Source organism: Phycodurus eques, chromosome 14, assembly GCF_024500275.1.
Source record: "Phycodurus eques isolate BA_2022a chromosome 14, UOR_Pequ_1.1, whole genome shotgun sequence".
Classification (NCBI taxonomy): Eukaryota; Metazoa; Chordata; class Actinopteri; order Syngnathiformes; family Syngnathidae; genus Phycodurus; species Phycodurus eques.
The window spans coordinates 15198976-15225038 of record NC_084538.1 but is presented as its reverse complement, the minus strand read 5'-3'; the positions used below and the strand labels follow the sequence as shown (position 1 = coordinate 15225038).

Here is a 26063-nt window from a genome sequence, read left to right as displayed (position 1 = left end):
CAGGTTGGCCAGGCAGAGAGCTATAGATGGGAAGGATGTGCAGCAGGTTACTCTGATTAAGGATAGAGATGGAAATATCTTGACTGGTGCCACTAGTGTGCTAGATAGATGGAAAGAATACTTCGAGGAGTTGATGAATGAGGAAAATGAGAGAGAAGGGAGAGTAGAAGAGGCAAGTGTGGTGGACCAGGAAGTGGCAATGATTAGTAAGGGGGAATTTAGAATGACATTCCTGTGGAGGTATGGAAGCATCTAGGAGAGGCTGGTGCCCATTTTTAAGAACAAGGGTGATGTGCAGAGTTGTGGAAACTATAGAGGAATAAAGTTGATGACCCACACAATGAAGATATGGGAAAGAGTAGTGGAGGCTAGACTCAGGATTGAAGTGAGTATTTGCGAGCAACAGTATGGTTTCATGCCTAGAAAGAGTACCACATATGTATTATTTGCCTTGAGGATGTTAATGGAAAAGTACAGAGAAGGTCAGAAGGAGCTACATTGTGTCTTTGTAGATCTAGAGAAAGCCTATGACAGAGTACCCAGAGAGGAACTGTGGTACTGCATGCGGAAGTCTGGAGTGGCAGAGAAGTATGTTAGAATAATACAGGACATATACGAGGGCAGCAGAACAGTGGTGAGGTGTGCTGTAGGTCTGACAGACGAATTTAAGGTGGAGGTGGGACTGCATCAGGGATCAGCCCTGAGCCCCTTCCTGTTTGCAGTGGTGATGGATAGGCTCAGAGTTCGGACGAGAGGTGGGGTACACCCGGAACTGGTCACCAGCCAATCGCAGGGAACATATAAACAAACAACAATTCACACACACATTCACACCTACGGGCAATTTTAGAGTCTTCAATAAACCTAGCACGCATGTTTTTGGGACACGGGAGGAAACTGGAGTACCTGGAGAAAACCCACACAGGCACAGGGAGAACATGCACAAACTCCACACAGACGGGGCTGGGATTTGAACCCCGGTCCTCAGAACTGTGAGGCAGATGTGCTAACCAGTCGACAACCGTGCCGCCTATTGAATATCAATTTATGACGACTGACTTGGCCCATCTGTCCAAGACAAATGTGGCCCTTTAGCAGTCAAGTTTGTCCAACGCCGGTTTAGTGGCTTGAAAGCGCATGCGTGGCGTATTTGTTTCTGCTACATGTGAATGTTTCGTTTCACTTCCCAATGACGTGCCGTGGTAGCGCGCACGAGCTCGCTGCTCGCAGCTCGCGTCACCATGGAAGCGCTCAGTTTGCGACCTGCATACGCCATTTTGCTTCCCAGTGCTTCGGTGTGTGCGGCTGTGCCCATGTATGCATGTGTATGTGCGTGCATATGTGTTTAAGTGTGTGTGCGCGTGGGCGCCTGTCGGTGACTATACCTCCGTAGCTTCCGAACGTTTAACACCACACGCGACCAACTAAAGAGGCGAAATGTTCACGCTTAGACGAGAATAGCAGCCCGCTCCGCAGCCTGCCATGGGAACGCGGACGACGTAACGTTTAATAGTCTCGACGAACGCCGTCGAAGTCTAAAGAACCGCGAGGCACTATAAGGTCTGTCTTCTTATTGGTTTCTCGTAACTTTGCTAGCTCAAGTAAGCCGAGTAGCGAGCTAGCTTAACCTTGCACGCAATGTTATAAACACCATCAACGCTTCAATCTATTGACTTTATCTGCTTTTCGGCGGCGGAGGCTCTTGTTTGTTAAAAGTCTACTGAAGCCACTGATAAAAACCCGTTGACTCCTAACACAAGGGGTTTTGTGCGTGGGCTGCTCTAGACGACATTTCTTAATACGTTGACATGTTACATTAGAAGGGAATCGCGTACATCGTGGGATGTTGTCTGACCCAGAACCATGCTGTTGAGTGGGAAACAGCCACAAGTGGTTGAATGTACAAGTTAAGTGCATTGTGTCCTACAATGCTAACGTGAATAACTGTTGCACATTTTTATAACCGTGCTTCTGTCTTCATGATGATTGTTTTATTACACCATCATTTTTTATTATATATTTCTGTTATGTTCAAATCCAGGGTTACTGCGTGGAGATGGACGTTCTCACTTTTTTTTGCGTGGGTTTTCTCAGGGTTTTGTGGCTTCCTCCCACATTCCAAAAAAACATGCATGTTAAGTTAATTGAAGACTAAATTGTCCATAAATGTAAATGTGACCACAACTGGTTGTTAGTCTATATGTTCCCTGCGATTGACTGGCGACCAGTTGTACACTGCCTATCAGACATGAGATAGACTCTAGCTCACATTCGACCCTACTGAGAATAAGTGGTATTGAAAGTGGACAGATTCATTGATTATCTGTTTCTTGGCCGTCTGAGTATGCTTATCCAATTTGATGATGCAAATCCAAATCCTATGTCATTGCTAATATCTTTGTTACCTTCACAGCAAAGTGGCTCCCCATCATCAACCACTCAGGATGAAAGCCAGCGGGAGCGAAGAGGAATATAATCATCCTCACAAGATTGCGCGCAATTCCTCTCATGTTTGACCACATCCATTGTATCGCCAATAATGATTCTTGGAATAATCTCCCAGGAGTTATACCAGCAACTTCTGGACCCAAAAAATTACCAGAATCGCACAAATGGGGTAGAAGAGCTCAAGAGAATCCTCTCGGAAGTGGACTTGAAATGGGTCCCTTCTGACAGTATTGAAGAGTTCATCAATTTTCTTCCCAGACTTCTGGATGACAATAATTTTAAAGTATTGTATGGCACCTTACAAGTTTTAAACTTGCTTATTCAGAAATTAGATGCAAGTTTTCAACAATATATCAAACAGATAATTTTGGTGGCCGTCAAGGCTTTAGGTGACACTCGTACCATCGCCAGGAATGAATACATGAACATGTTTCATCGGATGATGAAAACTGTTGCGCCGCAACAAGTTATAGATCTTGTTATTTGTAACTTGAAACACAAGAATTCCAGAGTCCGGGAGGATGTTCTTAACATCATTATTGCAGCTATGCTCACTCATCCGAGGAAAGAGTTCAACATCCCCAAGCTTTGTTTTGAAGTTGCACCATATCTGGCAGACAGTAAAAGAAAGGTCCGCCACGCTGCCCTAGAGGTGTTTGCAGTTTTTGATTTCTGCTTGGATACAGGGAAAAAACAGCCTCTCACGAAAGCTGTGGACATGATTGAGCTCAATGAGGATGCAGAGGGTCTTATGGCAGCTGTACAGGCCAGACGAGCAAGACACGTCCTCCCCAAACTTTCACCAGAGGGTGTGGTTGAGTACGCTCTGGTGGTGCCTAAATCAGGGCTGCACTGCTCCCCACAGGCTTGTTGTTCAGGAGCTGATCTGGACTGGGTGATGAATGGAGGACGGATCAGCAGTGCGACTAGTCACCGAACTGAACCGGACTGTGAGCGACTGTATAACTATGGCAGCTTAGGATCCCTCACTGATGAGCTTCCCTCTCAAAGGAGGATTGTCAGTGCAGGTAAAGGGAAGAACAAACTACCTTGGGAGACGTTGAGCTATTCATCGACTGAAAATAACCATCAGTGCCGCTCCCCAAGTGGAAAGTGCTCCGAGCAGGTGAGGTCAGACTACTTGCAACGCTATTGCTTTTATTCTATTAGTACGTTTTCAACATATACTGTATTGTATTCGTTAGTGGTTTGTGCTCATAATGGCAGTGGACTTTAAAATTCTAGAAAATAATGATGGAGTAGACACATTTTTGGTGAATATTATAACTAGTGATGTTCATGTTTTATGTAATTTTAGTGACTTTTTATTTTGTTTAGCATTTCTAGTTATAACAACATAGGCCATACCTACACAAGTAGAACCTTATTAAAACAATACAATTTAATGCTGTTTATAAATAGTTATTTTATTATTATTTATTAAATTAATATGGAAGACAATTGAGGTTAGCATGTTGGCATGGCCCTGGACAACCATTACCTTTTCTCACATGGCCCCTTTGAAGAATTACCGGTAATAGAATCTATGGTCGTCCCACTTTTCCTTTTAGCTATCACTAGGTGTATCATTATCATTTTTTTTGTCGATTAAAAATTTTACAACTTAAGGAGTCTCGACCTGAGAGGTTCTACTGTGTCATTGAAGAGTTTCTGCATTTTTTTACATTTTCGGGGGTTGAAATCCTACAAATTCAGGTGTTTGCAGCAGAGAGTTCATTTCAGTCAACATTAATGCGAGATTTGAATCCTATGGTGTGTATATATAACATTTGATGTGATATTTATTTATTTATTTGTGCATGATTTGAAGTTGATTCTTTTGATAGATATGTTGTCATTGGATTATTGCATTAGAGACACAGAGCACTTGAGCAAGGGGGAAAACTACACTAAGTCTCAAGATTGCTGATTACCATGTGGTGTTGACTAATTTTCTTATTTTTGTTACAAGAGGGCTTCCAATATATTTAAAAACCAGCCCAACACAATGCATGCACTAACAGCAGTACTATCAAACACATTCTACACATGATGTTCATGGATCAGGATGGGTGGTTTGTTTCAGGTGGTGTTAATTGACTAAATTCTGTTCTGGGAACTGTTGCGTAGTATTGAAGTGTTCATGTTCATTTCAGAGCCTTCTGTTTACCACAGCGTCTGTTTCCCAGCAACCCCATTACTGCAGAGCACCTCTTATGAGTGTGCGTGCCTGTGCGACTGTGTGTATAGGGCACTTACAGTTGGTAATATCACAAGGTTAGATTTGAAAAACATGGCCTATTTAGCGCTCAAGTGTTGACTTCAAGTGCTGCAGTGCTATCAAGCAGTCCTGCGGGCAGTGCAGTACCTAACCCAAGCTTGGCCAACTTTTCATAAGAGCGAGCTGAAAGATGCAAAATGCCCTCATTACTCTCTCTGTGCTTTAGTTGCCTAAATTAATCTTCTGTATACAACAAAAACAAAGAAATTGACCTTCCCTTTCCAATACTTTTGGAGGGGACTATATAATCAAGTTCATTATTCGTGATTCTGCAGCAGGTTAGGGTGATTAAGGATAAGGATGGAAATGTGTTGACTGGTGCCAGTAGTGTGCTGGATAGATGGAAAGAATATGTTAAGAAGTTGATGAAAGAGGAAAATGAGAGCGAAGGAAGAGTAGAAGATGAAGACTTGTGAAACCAGAATCTCAGTTGTTTATTTTTACCTCACATCTCTAAAAGATTTATTTTCAATTGAGTTGTACAGGTTAAGTCACATTAACACATTCACTGCCATTGATGGCTTTAGAAGTCAAATATCCATGTTAACTGGGAAGGCTGGCAGTGAATGAGTTAATGGTGAGAAAAGTTTTCAAATAGTTTATCTAGATCTAATTTTTTAATTAAAAAAAAAAAAAACTTTTTATATCCACTGTAGCAGAAAATTCACTAAAAGGCCACATTTCTGCGTCATCATTTTTTTAGGCTGGTGGATGGAATTACACGAAATAACCCCTTGCCTCTTGCAATTAATCCAAAACCCATCTGTCTTTCCACAGGTGACCATTGAAGAAGTTATTCCGCTGAGCAGGAAATTGAGTCCAGAGACCTACATACCCACTTTTAGTACGTGCCAATCCATCTATCTCTCACGCGCACATTAATCTGAGGTGACAAGTACATTTGAATGCTTGCCATGGTCAACTTCAAATGGCACACATTAGAGCCACATGGAATTGGATTAGCATGTTGAGTCAAAGGAGTCACAGGGCCACGTGTAAAAGAAAGCCCTGAAATCTGTGTGGTTGAAAATTAGCCTGGAAAATACAAAAGGTACTCGACAGCTTGCAAAGAAACAAGTTATGAATGATAAGAGTTCACAGATGATAATAGAAAACAGTTTTTACTTTTCCAGGTTGGGTAATGCCATGTTTGATGCCAGCAGACTATTCTGAAATACTGTAAATTTAGAAAAAGAAACTGTACTTTGTCTCAAGGTTCTACAGAACCACAGACACCCCAAACATCCAGGAGGAGGATATCTCCAGCCCGACTTAGAAGAAGCGGAAGCCTCAACATAGACCCTGACATCTTTAAAACTACAAACTTCACTGAGTCTGATAGCGGTAAGGACCCTTTGTCAAAATATGTTTTTAAATTTATTTCAAACCCAGGGGAACTTCATGCTGAAAGCTTTCTGTCTGTGTTTTGTATGTTTGTACGTGCACAAATAACAATTTGCAATGCAGAGTCTGCCTCTTTTTTTTTTTCTTCTTTTGAACTGGTCATGCAAACACGTTTATTTATTTAATTTTTTTTTATACAGTTTGCAATCAATGGACCAAATTTGTGGCAATAGTATGCCATTGAAAATATTGATTCTGAAACGCAACTCTTTTTCAGACAAACCTGTCGAATTGTACTCATTTATGGTGAGCACTGTATTTATTCAACACAAAATGTACTATATATTATTTGAATTATCACTTTTTGTGGGGCATATATGCCCCCGTTACTGTTATTAATAAGGTATTACCACCATTCATCCTTTTTTTTCATTCATTTTCCGTACCGCTTATCCTCACTAGGGTTGTGGGCGTGCTGGAGCCTATCCCAGCTATCTTCGGGCGAGAGGTGGGGTACACCCTGAACAGGTCGCCAGCCAATCGCAGGGCACATATAAACAAAGAACCATTCACACTCACATTCACACCTATGGGCAATTTAGAGTCTTCAATTAACCTACAATGCATGTTTTTGGGATGTGGGAGGAAAGCGGAGTACCCGGAGAAACCCCGCGCAGGCACGGGAAGAACATGCAAACTCCACACAGACGAGGCCGGATTTGAACCAGCGTCCTCAGAACTGTGAGGCAGATGTGCTAATCAGTCGTCCACCTTGCCGGCAGTTATTATTTGAATTATCACTTTTTGTGGGGGGATATGTGCCCCCTGTCACTGTTATTAATAAGGTATTACCACTATTCTGTGTTTGTCATTTTTCTTGAATGTCCTAATGTGTGAAAAATTTATTTTGCAGTGTTATCCAAAGGACACATTCTCTCAAGGAACCCCAGTGTTGAGCGCACACTTTCTCTTCCCTCTAACCACACTGCACCAGGCTCCTTTCTGCTGCCTTCCTACCCTCTGGCTGCACTCCCAGGAAGCGTGCTCACTCCAACACTATCCCGTCGCCATGCCGACTCATCCCTTTCTATGTCCAACACCTGGCCCAACAAGCGAGAGAACAGCCCTCACCAGCGAGACACCAGCTCCTGGGGGGACACAGCAGTCAAAGGCAAGGGTCAATTTGTCAGTTGAATGTAAAATTAGCTGGCTCTCGATTTTGTAGTAATCAATTTTCTAACCTCACCTACACCAGGGGACCTCTCTAGCAGATGCTCTCCAAGGCCAATCCGTGCAACCCTAAAGAGTTCTTCGTCAACATCGTCATTCCGCCGAGCCCTGAACAGCAGCAGGACAGCCTTCTCCATTTCACCAGTTATTCCTTCAGGAGAGCAATTTTATAACAATGACCAGAGGACTAATGCAGCCAGCAGTCCCCAGAATCAACATCTAGAGAAGGACCTTCAACTAGAGCCTGTGGGTGCAAACACAACAAAGGATACTCAAGAAGAGGAGCCTCTGGACATGCAGGAGGTTAACAGCCTTTCTATTTACATGCCTGGATTCTGTATCAATTCTGTAAACCCAAAGTCTTCAGTAAATAGGGTCTTCAGACGTGTGATGTATTTGAAATTAATGTCATTTGTTCCACTTCCTGTTTATATTTTTCTCTCTGATTTGTTTACAGATGTTCAACTCGTTGCGTTCGTTGCGCAACAGTGCTGCTAAGAAGAGGGGCAAAGTGAGCCTAAGCAGTTCAGACCCAGACCAGGACAGCCCAGATTCTGCTGTAAGATTACCCATGGGTCAAGACCTACTGGTCCAAGCCTCTCCCATGCTTACCAGCTCAACCAGTGAGAGTGGTTTTTCGAGTTTGAGTCCCACCACCTCCTTTGTCTTTGGCATCAAAAGGTAAATAGACATTGATTTTATCACCTTTGACCTTTTCTTGAACACCCAATTTGCAAGCTCACATCAATCAGTGGTCTTGTTTCTTATTGGGAGCCAGGAGTACAGCTAAGTGTTATGGCACTAGGGCTGCGCAATTAATCAAATTTTAATCATGATCACAAATTTGGGTGCCACAATTAAAATAACCTGATTTTCAGCGATTTTTACATTTTAAATGCAGGCATTGCTGCAAATGAAGCCCTTTCTCATCCAGTAGTGAGCCAACCACCAGCGGGCGAAGGCATAGTTAAGTCTTCATTAAGGTGACCAAACAATCAAGCGGCGCCAAGCTGATCCTGTAGCAGGAGCCTCAGTCACTGGAATGACACGAGCGAGTGATGCCAAATGAAGAAAGTGGGGGTGCTGCCCATTGCCCACTTTCCCCCTGGTTCCGCCTGCTCTGGTTGCAAATCAGACGTGCACCACGATCAGGGTGAATTTTGGACCATTCGTCTTTACAAATCTGTTCAGCAAGATCCCTGGGATGTGTGGTGTTTTTGATGTCATGCAACAGCATCTCAATGGGGTTGCGGTCAGGACTTAAACTGGGCCACTCTAGAGCATGTATTTTTTTCTTCTGAACTCATTCTGTTGTTTATTTGCTTCTATGTTTTGGATCATTGTCCTGTTGCAACACCCATCCTCTTTTGAGATTAAACTGTTAGACAAATGGCTTTAAGTTCTGCCCTGATCTAGCAAAGCATGCCCATACCATGATGCTCCCTCTGTATTGCTTCTGAATTGGGATTGTGCTGTGCCATTTTTGCTCCACAGATGGTGTTGTGTGTTCCTCCCAAACAATTCAACTTTTGTTTCATCTGTCCACAGAACATTTTGCCAATATTGCTGTGGAACATCCAAGTCCGTTAAGCAAACTTCAAACGTGGAGTAATGTTTTTTTAAGACAGCAGTGGCGTCCTCCTTGGTGTTCTCCCATGAAACCTATTCTTGTTTATTGTTTGACATATGTTAGATTTGTCAACAGAGGCATGTGCCAGCGATTTTTGTAAGTCTTCAGCTGACACTCTTGGGTTCTTTTTTACCTCATTGAGCATTCTGTGCTCTTTCAGTCATCTTTTCCTTGGAAGAGAAGCCACAGGGCTGAACTTTGTCCATTTATAGACAATTTGTCTAACAGTGGACTGATTAAAATCAAGACTTTTAGAGATACTTTTGTAACCTAAGTCCTGACCTCAACCCGATTGAGATGCTTTGGCATGACCTCAAGAGAGCTATTCACACCAGAAATCCCAGGAATCTTGCTGAACTGCAACGGTTTTGTGAAGAAGAATGGTCTAAAATTCATCCTGATCATTATGCATGTCTGATCTGCAACTACAGGGAATGTTTGGTTGAGGTTTATTGCTACCAAAGGAGGGTCAACCAGGTATTAAATCCAAGGGTTCACTCACCTTTTCCTCCTTGTCCTATGAATGTTTACATCTTATTTTTAATACAAATATGAAAACATTTATTTTGTGTGTAGTATTAGTATAAACAGACTGTTTATTCTTGTGATTTAGATGATCAGACTACATTTTATGACCAATTTATGCAGAAATGTAAGAAATTCCGAAGGCTCCACATAGTTTTTCCTCCCACTGTAGTAACAGGGTTCAGTGTATGTTGACAATTTCAGAGCATAATTACTACTTACTAAGTATTATTTAAACTATGTCTTTGATAAAACAATGGGTAAACAATACAAGATTTAAAAAAAATCATACCAACAAAAGTTGATTTCAAACTTATTTTATTTGTAATGTAAGTTGTTCATAAAGAGGGAGGGACAGAAGAGAAGAAGCCATTTTAGAGGGTGTTCAAGAGCAATATGCTGTTTTAAACAGAATTTACTTTACTACAGCTGCAATTACAGTTCTATATATACTATAATTTACACAAGAGGTGCATGTTTCTGTAGTTTGTTAATTAATTATTTGAAATTTAATGGGGACAGAAAATGTTCTCCATTTCTGGAATGACCTAGGTAGATATATTTGTTAATTCTTGCGAATTTGAGGGGGATACTCAAGCATAGAGAAAACCTACCATTGATTTATTGCAAAGGATTTCGTTATATTTTAGCCAGGTGGCAATTGTAAATTTGTAAGGATGCAAATTATATTAACGTTTCATACCTGTTAACAGTTCTGGAAGCATGGCCTCCCCAGGAGTGAAGCCTCGTATTGTAAGAGTGCCTTCTGCAAACCTACGGTCTTCTGTATCCATGGACTTCAGCAGCCTTCCAGGTAAGAACTAGTTGTAATGGTTTAGTCAGGGATGGGCAACTGGTGCCCCACACCCTGCATGTGGCCTGCACCTGCACTCAGAGTGGCCCCTGAAGTTAATTTTAGAAAATTATAAAAATGTTTCACTAACTTTCACTTTTAAGTTGTAATAACACCATTCACCACTATATAAACAGATAAGTGCTTGGAAGCACTTCCACTGGGCCTTCTCCATCAGAGAATGGAAGAAAGTTTTTATGTTCAGCAAATTCGGAGCACCCAGGGACAACACCACACTTCTGGGCTGCACCATGTGTGTTGTAAACCATAACATCGGTGGTAATCTTATCAGCATGTCTAGCTTTTCTTATCATGTATGCTAGGATTTAGGTCGCTGACATTCGTTATTTTATTTTTTTACGTGACAGTTTTAAAGTACACTTCAGCTGGGAGTGACAAACAACTTGAAGCAAGAACGGTTTGCCTTTTGTCTGGAGAATGCTTCACTGTCTGTTACTATTCACAGTACAATTGTGATGGGTACTAAGCATGCACTGCGTGCATCATTCCACCAAAGTTCGTTTGCCCCCTACATCACAGGACTTTGTGATGTGACTATCACGCATGCATACATCGCAATAACCATGATCAGACAATATATCATGCAGCTCTACTATGATGTACATAGGTTCAATAAAAAAAAAAAGACAAATACACATCCATCCATCCATCCATTTTCTGAGCCGCTTCTCCTCACTAGGGTCGCGGGCGTGCTGGAGCCTATCCCAGCTGTCATCGGGCAGGAGGCGGGGTACACCCTGAACTGGTTGCCAGCCAATCGCAGGGCACATACAAACAAACAACCATTCGCACTCACATTCACACCTACGGGCAATTTAGAGTCTCCAATTAATGCATGTTTTTGGGATGTGGGAGGAAACCGGAGTGCCCGGAGAAAACCCACGCAGGCACGGGGAGACAAATACACATTTTTTTCCATATTTAAAATGGCATTATTGTCATATCTCGTTAGGAAGTGTGCAGTCCTGTGTGGCCCCCTCCATCATTTTACTTGCCCATCCCTGAGTCAGATGCATTTGTGGTTTGCATTCAATTTATTATGCCCTTTTTAATGTTATGCCTCAAAGAACTATCTCAGAGGAATGAATTGTCATCTGAGGTGGGTGTTGTCGGGCTGAGAGTCACTTATTCCAATGGAACAATCAGAACCAGTGAAGAGGCCACAGTACCTTCTCCTCTATTGGTCAAACCAATGTTGACCGACTCATTCAGAGCTGTGAAGTCTACAAAAGGTAAGCCGTGGGAGAAATAAACTGATAGTTTTCAGGGCTACAGAGAGAATTTTTCTTTTTTTTTAGGATCTCGAAGCAATGGAAGCAGGAATTCGCCAGCCACAGACATGCCCGAAGGAGTCTTTGGAAGAGGTGGGTGTGGCCGATCATTAGTTTTGCTCCTTTACTCAACAGAATATTGCTTTCTTTTTGTTTTGTTTGCTTTCAATTCCAAATTTACATTAGAGTTCAATTTCAAGCATCACTCATTTCTACAACATAATGCTTATCTGCAAATCTCCCCCAAATGTGTCTTAGGCGTGTTTGGTACTGCAGTGTCCTCCCCTCGTTCGGATTTGGCCTCACTGGAGCAGGGTGATACAGTGGCCAAACCCACCCCTGAGCTCTCAGGGGGCATCCCTGATATCTCTGGTGATCACAGAGGGCGTGACGACCCATTTCCAGATGAGGTAACATTTGGCCCCATTTTTTTGTGTCTGTCTTTGTCACAGCAGCGTCTGATGTGTTTTTCTATGGGTAGGTGATGAGTGCAAGGTCCATCCGGGATAAGATCCAGCTCCAGCATCTGGATCAGCCCGAGGTGCAGTCCAGTCAAAGGGAGAAGATTCGGTACCGTGTCAGACAGATGCTCTCTGACTCACCCAGTGAAGAAAATATAAACATTAAAGGTGTGGCATATCTGAACAGTGTGACTGTCAATCAAAACTGAGCATTAAAATTTTCATAAAGGCATAATTTTTAATATAGTCTTGTCATATTGATGACGATCTCCGTTTTAGATCTGCATCTGAACTGTAGCCCAATCAGTTGTATAGAAGACCTCACCTCGGACGAGTCACCTGTAAGCCTTACCAGCTCGGTCAGTCCACCAGGGCCTCAGAGCCCTGTCAAGTGCCTCACTCCACCCCATCAACCAAGTCCCCCCACAGTGCCTCCCAATCCTCACAATCTGTCCCGTATTAGGAGGGCGCACAGCCTCAGCAGAACGCGCCCCTCGCTGTCCCACAGCTCAGGTCAGTGGGGTATCAACATGCAAAAAATAAAATACACTCACGGGCCATGACGTTACACGACAGTACAGCGCTTCATAATGAGCCACACATTTTTAATGGGAAATAGGTCTGGACTGCTAGCAGGCCAGTCAAGCACTGGCACTCTTTTGCAATGAAGCCACCCTGTTGTAATGCGTGCAGAATGTGGCTTGGCATTGTCTCGCTGAAAAAATCCGGGACCTCCCTGAAAAAGATGCTGCGTGGATGGCAACATATGTTGCGCCAAAACCTGTATGTAACTTTCTGCATGAGTGGTGCCTTCACAGATCTGCAAGTTACTCATGTCATGGGTGCTAATACACCCCCTTATCATAAAAAATGCTGGCTTTTCAACTTTGTGCTGATAACTGTCTGGATGATCCTTCTCCTCTTTGTCCCGGAGGACACAGCGTCCATGATTTCCAAAAACAATTTGAAATGTGGACTTGTCAGACCACAGAACACTTTTTCACTTTGTGCCAGTCCATCTGAGATGAGTTCGGGCCCAGAGAAGCCGGGGGTGTTTCTGGGTGTTGTTACTATACAGCTTTCACTTTGCATGGTGGAGTTTTAACTTACATTTGTGGATGCAGTGACGAACTGTGTTAACTGATAATGGTTTCCTGAAGTGTTCTTGAGCCCACATGACAATATCCTTAGAACAATGACCTTTTTGCATTTTTATTTATTTATTTATCTTTTTAATTCTTTTTAAAAAATTAAAAAAAAAAACATTTTAGCATTCCTCGACTTTCCCAGTCTTCTGTTGCCCTTGTCCCAGCTTTTTGGGAATGTATTGCAGGCTTCAAATTAAAAATGAGAGAATAGTTGCAAAAAAAACAACATATATCAGTTTGAACATTAAATACTTTGTCTTTGTAGTATCGTAAATTGAATATAGGTTAAAGGATTTGCAAATCATTTTATTCTGTTTTATTTGTTTTACACAATGTTCTTTGTGTACATCACCACACACACTCACCGCTTGTTTTGAGCCTGATAGGCATAACAGAAGAGACCTTTTGTCCTTAGACGAGCTGTCCCCTGTTACTGTGGGCCACAAGAAAAATGTCTCTCAGCCTCCAGAGCTGTGTCCCTTTTCCAAACCGGACCTTGCGCTGTTGCAGAGCTTCGAACTCCTGAGTTCAACGCACTGGTGAGGAACATGGCTTCAAAGAAAAGCCCATTGCATAGATAACTCAAATACATGGAGTAAAAAATCATATTTATCGTACTAAATCCTGCAATGCATGTGTAAACAAACTGTTGACATCACATTTAATACCAATAGTCCTTTGAAAAAAATTTTTTGACACTATGAATGACTGCCAATACTGTTCTGCTTTTAAGGGAGAAGAAGATTGAAGGCCTTACATTCCTGCGCGCTCTGGCCCAGTACCACTCTGACACACTCCAGTGCAGGCTTCGTGATGTCTGCCTGTCTCTCATTCAAGAGGTAACAGCATTTTGTAATCAGCAAGTGGAACTTCCGAGGTTGAACATAGTCTGTTCCGGGAGGCCACCTGTCCACTTCTTATTTGTTTGTAGAGTATTTTGGAAACAAATAAGGCTGATATCAAACAAAAATACAAATAAGTTATCCACTGCTAAACATAAAAATAAGAAAACATGCATGGTTCCACTGGCCATTACCAGTGAAGTTTCACTGCCTTTGAGACAACTTTGTGTAAGTTTTTCATGTACATTTGCATCTCAAAAACTTTGAAATGTTAAAAAACGTTTTATTTTAGTAGTTAAATTCAAAAAGTGAAACTCATAGATTCACTATAGTGTACAAAGAGTGAAACATTTAATTTTTTAAAATTATTTACCGTATTTTCACGACCATAAGGCGCACCGTATTAAAAGGCACAGTCTCAGTTACGGGGTCTATTTCTGTATTTAACACAAACATAAGGCGCACCGTATTATTGGGCGCAGGCATGGTAAAACATATGCTACCTTAAAACATACGGTAGCATGCATGCGTGCTAAAACAATGTTTTTAAAAAGGCAGCGAGAGCAAAACTGAGTTTAGTTGTACTTTATTGAAGTATTTAACAATGTACTTATTTTTTTATCAATCCTCATCCACAAATCCATCAAAGTCCTCATCTTCTGTATCCGAAATGAACAGCTGGGCAAGTTCTCCATCAAACATGGTCTCGTCGTTGTCGGAGTCAGTCTCGTTGCCGTGCGGCTCCTCAGAAATTATGCCGGCTTTTACGAAAGCTCGAACAACAGTGCAAGCAAACACGTTAGCCCAAGCATCCACAATCCATTCGCAAATTGTGGCGTAACTCCCCCGGCGCTGCCCCCTAGTCTTAGTAAAGCTGTGTTCGCCATCTGTCATCCATCGCTCCCACGCCACTCCCAACTTCACTTAGAACGCCCTGTTTACACCGATATCCAGCGGTTGGAGTTCTTTCGTCAAGCCTCCCGGAATGATGGCAAGCTCCGAGTTATTGCACCCAGTCGAATGGTGACTGTAGAGACGCTTATCCCTGCTGTTCTTTGCTCATTAATCCATTGCTCGAGTTGGTCTTCAAACTCGGGCCACCTCGCCTTGTTTCCGTGTTTTCTTTTTTTTTTTTTTTTTATATAAACTCGGCTTCGTCTTTTTGACTTGGCGAAGCTCGTTTTCCTGCTTCCTCCACTTGAGAACCATGGATTCGTTGAGCTTGAATTTTCTCGCGGCTGCTCAATTCCCATGTTCCTCCGCGTAACTGATAGCTTGCAGTTTAAACTGTGCTTTGTAAGCGTGTCTCTTCGTAGGTGTCATTTTCGGGGTTCCTTAGCCAAACCAATGCACATACCGGAATTATATACCTACTGGGGGCATGCCTTTAGCGTCTTCTGCCATGCGCACCCTTCCCCCTTTAACGTCCGCATGTTGTCCTCAAGTCACGCCTTTCCTCTATATAAGCAGCGTGTCGGCAGGAAATGCTCCCAGTCAGTCAAGGGGAGCGCTCATCAAAGTCACACAACAACATTTACGCTTTTGGAACTCGGTGCACCCATAAGGCGCGCCGCATTATAAGGAGCCTCGTCCATTTTGGAGAAAATTTAAGACTTTTAAGTGCGCCTTATGGTCGTGAAAATACGGAATTGAATTTAGGAATGGGTTTGAGTTTCATTTTTTACTAAATTATTGAGGTATGTCTTCTATACAACCTTGGTTGAGGCAAAACACAATGACTCCATTGATACTTGCTGAGCTGAAGTCTCTCGTGACGCCATATAGTTTAAAACTCTAAACTTTCAGGCAATCTTTTGGGTCAAATTCCAAATTGTGCGACCTTCACGGATGTTCAGCTTTGTTGTTGTTCTGTAAGTATGTAAATCTCCTAATTCAGGTGAAGAACCTCAGGTCAGGTGTGTCCAGGACTGCCGTGTGTACTCTTGGCGACCTTTACATGCACCTGCAGAAGGCAATGGACCAAGAGCTGGAGGGGACTGTTAAAGCTTTGCTACACAAGGCAGGGGAGAGTAACGCCTTTATTAGGCAGGATGTTGATGCTGCTTTAGACAGCATGGTGCAGCACTGCACTCCCACCCGAGGCATTCATGCTTTACTCTCTGGGGGACTAAGGTCAGTATGCTTGTAACACACACAGTAATGCTGTTCCTAAAAACCTGGAATGGAGATATTAAAATAATCAGCTTTCCTGTCTGCTGACAGTCATCTCAATGGACTGGTGAGGAAGTGCGGTGCCCAACACTTGGCAAATTTGGTGGAAAAAGTCGGAGCGGCTCGGCTCCTTTCTGGAGGTAAAGATCTAACCGAAAGAATCTTGCCTGCAATCACCAAGCTGTCACAAGACTCCTCACAGGAAGCAAGGTATGCCTTTTGACTTTTAGGTCTCCTTAGGCACGCAAGTGTTCAAACTTGTGACCTTATATTAATGCTGTTTCTTGCCCCCGAAACTATGTACATGTCTCAAGATCAGGAATTGACAAAGACTTTTGATTGTTTAACCTTTAGATACTATGGCCGCCGAATGCTGCTGTCCCTGTCCTGCCACCCAGACTTTGAGAAGATCCTTGAAAGAACGATCCCCTCCAAAGACCTGCAGACTGCAAGAGACACCATCTTAACGCTCAAGACCAAGGTACAATTGTCCTGCCTTCAAAACAACATTGGTCTTTTTATTTGAGTCTTAACCTCGTTTATTTTGGGGGGTGGGGGGTGGGTGTTAGGGGCTTGGCGAGATGCCTCAGGACACCCAGTCAGCCAGAGGCAGACGCTCCCTCCCAGGCAGCGGTACAGTCCGAGCCTTGTCCCTCACCAGAGAGCCACTCAACCACCCTGTCAGGTATGCGTGTGTTACTACTAACGAATAGAAAAAAAAGATACAATGCACATAAATGCACTGTAAGGACATAAGTTCTTCAGGACAACACACCTAAAGGTAATAATGATGGCCGAAAGCATAGAACTGTCCAAAATGATTTACATCAATGAAGATTAAGGAGACGTCTAGTTTTGTACATATAGTGTACAATTAAAGGCAAAGCTGACAGTAATATATCGTTTAATATATTCTGTGTCCTTTACAGAACGTCCAACAGTAATTACAGCAACAGATCTCAAACACAGAGTATAGCAGACAAGAATGAATACATCAAGCACATAACAGGCCTTCTGGGCTCCAAGGACTTCCGAGAGAGAATCAAGGGAATGGACCAGCTCGTGGCTGACTGCCAGTACAACCCCAACGTTGTCATCCAGAATATATTCCCAGTATGGCTAAATCTCAATTTAACCACCTAAATGTTCCTTTGTATGTCAAAGTAGAAAGACTTTGACCCCAACTCTTTTTGTTTTCAGGTTTTTGATGCGCTCAAGGCCAGGCTGCAGGAGTGCAACAGCAAGGTCAACCAGTACGCTCTTGAGTCGCTGCAGAAAATCATCCCCTTGATGAGGGACAACTTGTCTCAAGTGGTCAACATTCTCGTCCCTGCTATTGTGGACAATCATCTCAACTCTAGAAACAACGCATCTACTCTGCTGCTATTGGAACCGTTGACGCACTTATCTTCAACCTTGGTATGAACCCATAGCCCTTGAATATTTTTATTTGGTTTACCCTCTCGAGTTAACCCTAATGTTTCATCTCATTGCCAGATAACAGTCTCCTTCTTCAGCCTTTCTGCACTAAGGCTCAGTTTGCAAGCGGCAAAGCCAAGGTGGATCTTGTTGAGAAAGTTGCAGGTGAATCTGAAACAAGTGTTTGCTAGCTTTGTTTTTATTTTTTCCGCACCATAAAGGAAATAAGAATGCTGCTAATGAGGACCGCGTTGCTCCATTTGTCGCTAGTCGCTTTTGTTTTTTTAAATAGTCGCTAGTTGGGTCGTAAATGCTGATGTTGGCAACACTGAAGACGCAAGTCGTTGCTGCAACTCACTTGTGCCATGTGCATATCAAAATACAAGCATGGCATAGTTGCAGAGAATGTGAACGGGCCAGATGCTCAGGAAAAAAAATACATTTCACTATGTCATCAATGGAACAGTCCCGGGTCACCGGGGCCACCCTCTGGAGGTGGGTCTCGAAGGCGAGCGCCTGGTGGCCGGGCGCAGCCCGAAAGGGTAATGTGGGTCCCCCTTCCCATGGGCTCACCACCTGTGCGAGGGGCCATAGGGGTCAGGTGCAGTGTGAGCTGGGCGGTGGCCGAAGGTAGGGACCTTGGCGATCCGATTCCCGGCTACAGAAGCTGGCTCTAGGGACGTGGGATGTCACGTCTCTGGCAGGGAAGGAAGGCGGGGGACATAGAGTCCGAGTGGACCTTGTTCTGCGCCTCTATTGCCGAGGCGGCCGACCGGAGCTGTGGCCGTAAGGTAGTCGGTGCCTGTCGTGGCGGCAATCCCCGAACCCGTTGGTGGACACCAGCGGTGAGGGATGCCGTCAAGCTGAAGATGGAGTCCTATCGGCCTTGGGTGGATGGAACAGTCCACCCTCAGAATCATAATTGCACACGCTATTTAACTGTTACTATTTTTATATTAAAAGATGGACTACCACACGCAATATGTACAGTGAATGAAATATGTTTACAGTGCACCCCTGCATACTTGCGGTTCGGCACCTGATTGAGTCACCTATTTGCAGATTGGTTCCTTTTTTTTTTTTTTGCCTCTTTTGGGGGCTGCCAGTTTATCCCCCCTTTTCAATATTATTTTGAGGTTTAAAAAAATATATAATTTATAACGGCCATCAATTATCCGTGGATTTTTGCTATTCGCGGTCCAGCCCAGTCCCTTTCCCCCGTGCATAATATTTCAATTTTACACAGAAACTAGAAAGAATATGAAGATAATAAAAATGCGCTATGTAAATTTGTGACAAAAGCAGTGATTTGAGACGTCGGAAACTTGTACCCGAGGTGTATGCTTCCAAGCAGCAAATATTTTGTCTCACCTGTACAATTCTTTAGGAGAAAAAGAGGGCGAGAGTGTCAGGTTCTATTCCATTTCTTCTTTCTATTTCCAGATCTTGTGAGCGAGCTGTACCCTCGCAAGCCGCAAATGGTGGAGCAGAAAGCGCTGCCTTTGCTGTGGCACCTCCTCGGCACGTCGAGCCACAGCGGCACCGTGCACGGACGCGGGGGCAGCGTGCGTGCCGCCACTGCCAACCTGTGCCAAGCTCTGAGCGCCCACATGGGGCCCAACCTCAGCGAGTGTGCCGCATCCCAGTCGGCCAACGTCCACAAAGGCTTAAACGAGGTTCTGAGGAACGCATCCAAAAGATAAAGCGGATTCTGAGCCGTTGGAGAAGAACATACAGACACGACACTGACCTTACTTGAAGACATAGAGATGTTCGCCATTTCTTAGTGCCTGCACTTTTATCCCAATGAAGAGAAAAGTCCTCAAAGACGAAGAACGTTTCCTCTTTTCTCAGTGATACTTCTTCCTCTGGTACAGAAACTCGGACTGTTGCAACATCCTAACATCAGGTCCTACTCCCTCCCACACAATGCTCTCTTTGCACATTGACAAGGTAGCTTTCATGATGATGAACACAAGATTTGCATATGAATCAGTCATCGCTTTACTTCATGCGCTGAACACGAACTACAGATGACAAATCAGAGAGCCATTTGCGGAATGTAAAGTTAAAATGCACAAAAAAGGACGAAGACAGGGATCTGAAAGATGTATCATATTTTTGCGGTGTCATAAAATGTCTTGTGATATTTTTTTAATGTGTTTTACGTGGCTGTTATGCTGAGTCGGTGAAAGGAGATATACAAGATATTTCTGTACAGCTGTTATGTATTTGCACAGTATTAGCTTCTGTAATCATAAGCCGTACGATGGTTCAGTCAACAATTTTATCTGCTGTGCAACGCTTTTAAATCTTGATGTGCCGCAGACTTTTTTGCTTGTTTGCATGACCATTTTTATGAAACGAGGCACACCGTTGTTAATAGTTGGCTAACTGTGTATTGAGGCCTTCATCAAGGTTGGCTAAGGAAAAGGAGTTTGGGCTTTACTCCCGTTGTTGCCCGAGAAACAAAAGGCAGAGATGGAGGATTTTCAGTACAGTGCCAGTCTTCAAGTAGCCTTTTAACATATTCTATTGTTAAATTATATTCATCTTGTTTGTGAACAATGACAAAGACATTGATATATAAATATAAAGTGTTTTATTTCTGTAAATTGAACTTTTGTGTGCCTTTTTCACAAAGTATGCATACCATCCAACCACTTCATTTGATACAGTGCCATTTACCATTGTAAACTAATTGACAGTACGTAGCTTGGGTATTGGCTCATTAAATCATGTTAATCTGGCTTGTGGGTATCCAGTACATGTTTAAAATAGGTAACCGATCCATAGTTTTTGGTGGGTATTAGATTTATTTATTTATTTATTTATTTTTTATACATAGCCTGGTTTTGCAAGTTATGTTATCCAACACAATGAAGGGTGAGTGCAATCCCAAATGTGTTTATTAATAGATTCACAAGAGACGAAAAAAAGAATTGGTTGGGCTGAGGGCCTGTGCCAGCAATAACTTTAAATTGCCTGTCAGGGAACACACATCGAGCAAAAACTCACCCTTTAAATGATCTAAAACTGTGGGAGTAGCTGCCATTTTATATTTCCATATATATAGACACAGTATATACAAAGACAGTACAGAGAAAATGACATTTGTCCTTTGTTATTTTAACTGGAAATGTGTATTCCAACCCTGAAGCACATAAATTGTGCATTTGGATCTTCCAGTGAAATCTTATTACATCCCATTCATATATATTATTAGCAAAGATGAAGTGTCTGACTAAACCATAATGTGTTTTTTAAAGGTAATGTGACCCCATAAAAACAAAAGTCTTAACGCTGATGTCCTCTTTGTTTGCAAAATGGATTCAAACATTAGTCATCTTCATATCATTTCTTATGGTGAGTTTGGCATAGTGTTTTGTTCCCGCACCTTCAGTGACTTAATGGGAAGAGTACAGCACTACCCTTTATGTGTCCATCCTGTTACTATGGCAACCGCACGGCCTATGTCGTGGTAACCGGCCGGGTCTGCTGGGATTTTATGGCCTCTCAACACCTCACTTCGTCAGGGAGCAGATGTCTTGGACAGGTCCTGGTTCTCAGCCAAGTGGAGCTTTTGTCTGAATATGCACATTAAAGATTACCACAAACATTATGGTCATTTTAGAATTAAATACATGAAAAGGATACATTGAGGTGCTGAGCTCCTCCAGCTACAGGATGAAGAGGAAAGACAAAGTTAGACGTATAAGTGGGAAAGCGAACCTGACACTGAGCCTTAATGATTCATTTGTTTGCTTGTCCATATTTGCATCTAATGCCTTTCATCAAGACGGGCTCACGTTCTGGCATAGGGATTGCTAGAATCTTGTTCTGGCCTGATTCAATATTTCATGAGTTTTTCCATGATGGCTAATTAACTGCGTCAATAGCCCAATTGTTGTTTTTCCCTCATCCTTGTTTGACAATTTCCTAGAGCGTGATTTAACCGCTCATTTTTCAGCACAGCCTGTGCGTTAAAACATTTAAGTCGGCGTGCAGCAAAATGAAATGGTCTCGCAAACTTGACACGCCACAGAGAAGTGTTATTAAAGAAGTCTACCAAAATTGAATGATTTCAAAAAATAAAAGACAAATGAAGTGGATTGGGAAAATGGATGGAATACAAATAAAATAAATAAATCAGCAAATATATAAATAAGGCTTCAAAATCGTGAAAAATCAAGGTGTTGTCACGGTGGACGCTGTGGGTATGTCAGCTAAATGCCCCGCACAACTGCCAATCAAATAACTCATTGATGACCTGCAAAAATGGATGATACTTCATCCAGAACCTTTCTTATGCCTACACATACAGTAACCACTTGTTTGAGCCTGGAATTATATCTGCGTAAAGCCTCCAGTGGCTGGAATGCATCTTAAGGGCTCGTGGGGCTTTTTCACCTCTCTCACCGTGACGTGTCGGCACTCACTGCCAACAATGAGGCGCTCTCAAGCCGCCGCACCAGTGCAAAGCCCCGGTTCACATTCTGGCTGTCAAGCTCCACTTATTTTTTTCCCCCTCCCGGCTCTTCTGCCTTTGTTGCCATGCCACAACCGACAACGAGGCGCTCTTAAGCAGCTACGCAAGCGGACTATCCGAAGGTAAGATGCATTTTGTTTTTTAAACAAATTCAGGAATTTACTTTACAGAGTCTTTAAACTGGCACCGAATCCCGATTAAAATAGTAGTAAAGCTCTTCAATGTCAGTTATCAGTGCAGAAATGTTTCGATACATTTCCATCAAGCGATACAGTTCAGTTTGCGCACCGTGCAACATTCTGCACAGCAGTATGTTTAGCTCAGCATACCACTGAAGATTGTACCAAAGAGTGTGTAGAATTGTCTCTTATTTTGTCAGACATTGAGCACTGGACCTAACTGCCGTTCAGACTCTGAAATGTACTTGACTACAAATAAAGTAGTATTGGATTTTGACTGTAAGTTATACACAATACCTGTTTTGATAACATGGCACAACAAACCATTTAAACCATTTAAAGTGCCTCTGCTTAACCCCAAATAAAGTTCAGATGTTCTCGTAGGCTTTCCCTCACATAATATCAGCCCTCTGAGTTCAACCATCACTACAATGTGGCCGCCGTGAAAATGAGCCTTGATTATAGAATATAATGGAACCGAGGGCCGACCGCGGTCGGTTGCTTACGTTGCAGAGCAGGTGCTCCAGGTTGCGGTCGGAGGCGCACTTCCTCTGGTCCTCGGAAAGCTCCTCCACGTGGCTGTCCATGCTGAAGTGAAGTCGCGCCAGCTTCTCCTGCATCTCGCGCACGTGCTCCAGTTGCTCGAAGGAGCACACCTTGCCTACACACACACACACACACACAGAGCTGTGGTGACGTGCACATCACAAACACTTGTCATGTATTCAGGGGGCAGATTACTGAGCACTTCCCGAGAAGCAGACATTTGAACTGTTTTTTTGTGTGTGATGAGCTGCAGTTCTTAGAAGCTCCTCCTGAAATTCATCTTACCAAAAGCCTGCAGTTTGCCCGAGTGGAAGTCATTGAGAAGGTTCAAGAGGCCTCCTTCCATCTCTCTCACATCAGAGACGTCGGTAAGAAAGGAGTGCTGCAGCGGGGAGGACTGCACTACTTTACTGGGTCCTGCAGGCTGGGGGGGCCTGGGCCTCTCCTTGTGGGCCCTGGAACAGTCACAAAAACTCGAAATATATATCTATATTCCACGGGGCGTCCTTCAATTGTTTATGATTTACCATAAAGGTTGTTTAAAAACCAATAAGGCCAGCAACGCCGTTTGGATTTGCCTTCTTCCAAGAGCTGTTAATTGAACTTGATGTTTATCATAGTGCTTACTAGAATGGTTGTGACTTTTGGCTTTTCCAATCAGGGGTCGCTACGGCGACTCACTGGAGAGAGCATGAGCTGAGATTTAAGCCCAGGACTTCTTGACTGTGAGGCAGATGTACTGACCGCTAGCACACCGTGCGGCAGTCCATCTCATCACAGATACAAACGGGACGTTTGTGCTTCTACATTTACCTGGTCGTCTTGGGTGGAGCCACCACGCCCGCGAACACCTCTTTGGCCTGTCCCGCCGCCCCTGCGGACCTTTTGTACTTGCCTCGGTTTTTAGGGGACGGGGGCTGCGGCAGGCCGAGAGAGAAGGTGGCGCTTTTGCTGGCAGGCAGGACCGAGAGCTTGCGTGGGTTGATGGGAGGAGGCGGGGGCTGCGGGAGGGACACTTTGGGGCTCCGCTTCTTGCGCTTGTCCTCCATCGTCGACAATTTGTTGTCTTCTTCCCGTGGATCTGTGCAGAAAGTCGGCAAGCCCGTTTAGTGCATGACCATCCATCCAGCCGGCCAGCCGGCCACTATCACTGCTCACATTCGCACCAATTGACAATTCAGAGCTAGTATCAAACTGAAGGCCCAGGGGCCAGATCTGGCACCTCAAATTTATTTATTGTTTTTGTGGCCCACTAAAGCAAATAGTATGTCCATTCATGTTTCTTGCTTCATGTATTTGTTCTTTTCTTTTGTCCTAAAATCTGTACCAAAATTTAAAAAAAAAAATTTTTTTTTTTTAAATTTTTTAAAAGCACCCCCCCCCCCCTTACAAAAACTATTTTTAAACATAAATGTAACAATAGTATTTATATTGTGTTGTCAATATTTTCCATGACTTCTGATTTAAAATTAAATTCTTTTGTTGAGAATATACACAGTAAAGTTGTTGTTGGAAATATATCATAATTAAATGCAGGGGTAATTGTGTATAAAGTGACATTTTAAAATACACAACTCTATTCTCATAATATCACATCTTTTATTCTGTCAAAGATGCCTTAGTATTGACATTGATGGGACTGTATTTCTGTGATGATACTCATTTTTCATCATCAGAAAAAAATAAAATAAAAAATCTACTTTATTCATTCAGGGATGTCAGATTTTTATGATGATACATCCAAATAATTAAACATGCTTTATTGCAAATTATTTTGCTTACCACCGAGGGACCTCAGTTTAAGAACCATGCATATTATAAAAAAACAAAAATAACAACTTTAGAACAAAAAGAAAATCTTTTTGTCTCATTTTGTCCCCTCGTGATGCAGTGCAGTTCGACAATCACCATTTTAAAAAAAATACATATTTTGAATACATCTCTGACAGTGTAACTCAAAAGTGAGCATTATTATCTTTGAAAGGGCAAATTGTTTTCATTTATACCAGTACATATTGCGTAGGTGTAAGGAAGTCTGAACCAAAGTCTAATATAACAACATGCAACATGACTATTTTGAAAATGTCATTATTTTAATTGGTGGCCTGAGAAATCAATAGTCTGCATTTCGACCGAGATTTTGCAGATCAGGAGTTACATAACACAAGCATTTCAACAATGCGATGCTGTTTGGTCAACCAAAACACTCATTGTGTTCAGTCACCGTCAAAACCTGTAGAAATAATATTAACATACAAACGTTTTTTTTTTCCCCGTCAGTCGGCAGCCATGTTTACCGTGGCTCCTAACGTCAGAGTATTTTATTATTAGACACATTAATGCTATTACGATGTCGCCACTTCATCCAATTAGAATAACAAATCAGTACTAATAGCGGTTATCGCCTGGATTGAACCATCCAAAGTGGACACACGGAAACAAAACAAAAAAAAAATCCTAATCTGCTTTGTGATCCAGACTTTTAACACACTTTAAAACTCAAATTTAAAAATATCCAAATAATTCAGTGGTCTTTGTTTTCGTTAAATACATCGATTACCAAAAAAAAAAAAAAAAAAAAAAAAAAAAAAAAAAAAAAACCGCGTCTGGGGAAAACATAATCGTCTCCAGAAGAAACAAAATGACACTTACCGAATCAGTTCCGCACCAGGAAGTGTAACGGTCGCAACATCACATTTCCCCGTCTGTCATTGTCCACATTGAAAGGGGGTCGCAGTGCATACAGACAGAAGATGAATGCAGCCTGGAAGCATCCGTGGAGGAAATGTTGAAAGGCTGAAGCGCGGCTGCAGCCCCGAGCCCTCTTAAAGGGACAGTGCGCCTTTAAGCAGGGCTCACTGGAACCTGCGACTTGGCTGACAGGTACAAAGAGTTCTCGAGCGATTTAGCAGGGAAGGTCATCGTCTGCGCAGATCTCCACTAAGGCGTCAACATTTGTCACCTACAGACTCACTCAGTGAAGGATCGGGTAAAGTAGAGATCCAGAATTTCATAAACAGGATCAGAAATATTTGGGAGTTGACTTCAATTAAGGGTCCGAGAGGGGGCAGACCTCCAAGTTTGAAACATTTTGTCACCTACCAAATCACTAGGCTCCAGCACCCCCGCGACCCCAGTGAGGATAAGCAGAATGGGAAATGAATGACTGAAAAAAGCATTACTTGAATGCATCGCTTTCAAATT

General features: G+C 42.8%; 2 protein-coding genes across 3 annotated transcripts; one reads left to right on the top strand and one right to left on the bottom strand.

The window, feature by feature from the left end:
• Positions 1-1264: 1264 nt before the first annotated feature.
• Positions 1265-20260, top strand: LOC133412792 (TOG array regulator of axonemal microtubules protein 1-like). The gene is given in 24 exon segments (XM_061696430.1): positions 1265-1560; positions 2414-3574; positions 5507-5573; positions 5945-6073; positions 6987-7244; positions 7329-7606; positions 7761-7984; positions 10172-10272; positions 11400-11564; positions 11631-11696; positions 11862-12013; positions 12085-12232; positions 12344-12577; positions 13628-13751; positions 13946-14051; positions 15952-16187; positions 16278-16436; positions 16581-16707; positions 16796-16911; positions 17156-17339; positions 17427-17592; positions 17595-17645; positions 17724-17810; positions 19089-20260. Coding segments are annotated over 23 exon segments (4473 nt in total). The 5' UTR covers positions 1265-1560; positions 2414-2539; the 3' UTR covers positions 19349-20260.
• Positions 20188-25654, bottom strand: ccdc28b (coiled-coil domain containing 28B). Of its 2 annotated transcripts, XM_061696431.1 has the most exons (6): positions 25512-25654; positions 23673-23940; positions 23145-23314; positions 22820-22974; positions 21303-21325; positions 20218-21232 (listed from the first exon to the last, which is right to left on the bottom strand). In XM_061696431.1, exons 2-6 carry the CDS (start codon positions 23906-23908, stop codon positions 21178-21180), a joined length of 639 nt encoding a protein of 212 aa, XP_061552415.1. In that variant the 5' UTR covers positions 23909-23940; positions 25512-25654; the 3' UTR covers positions 20218-21177. The 2 variants fall into 2 exon arrangements, with proteins under 2 accessions (XP_061552417.1, XP_061552415.1); XM_061696433.1 differs by lacking the exon at positions 21303-21325 and having other exon boundaries at positions 20188-21232.
• Between the last annotated feature and the right edge of the window lie 409 nt (positions 25655-26063).

Bases quoted from the DNA above. Each gene is read 5' to 3' on its own strand.
- ccdc28b (XM_061696431.1), bottom strand. From the start codon at position 23,908: ATGGAGGACAAGCGCAAGAAGCGGAGCCCCAAAGTGTCCCTCCCGCAG. The intron at 22,975-23,144 runs GTAAGATGAATT...GTGTGTGTGTAG, and splicing joins GGGCAAACTGCAGGCTTTTG to GCAAGGTGTGCTCCTTCGAG. The intron at 21,326-22,819 runs GTAAGCAACCGA...TTCATCCTGTAG, and splicing joins TGGAGCACCTGCTCTGCAAC to CTGGAGGAGCTCAGCACCTC.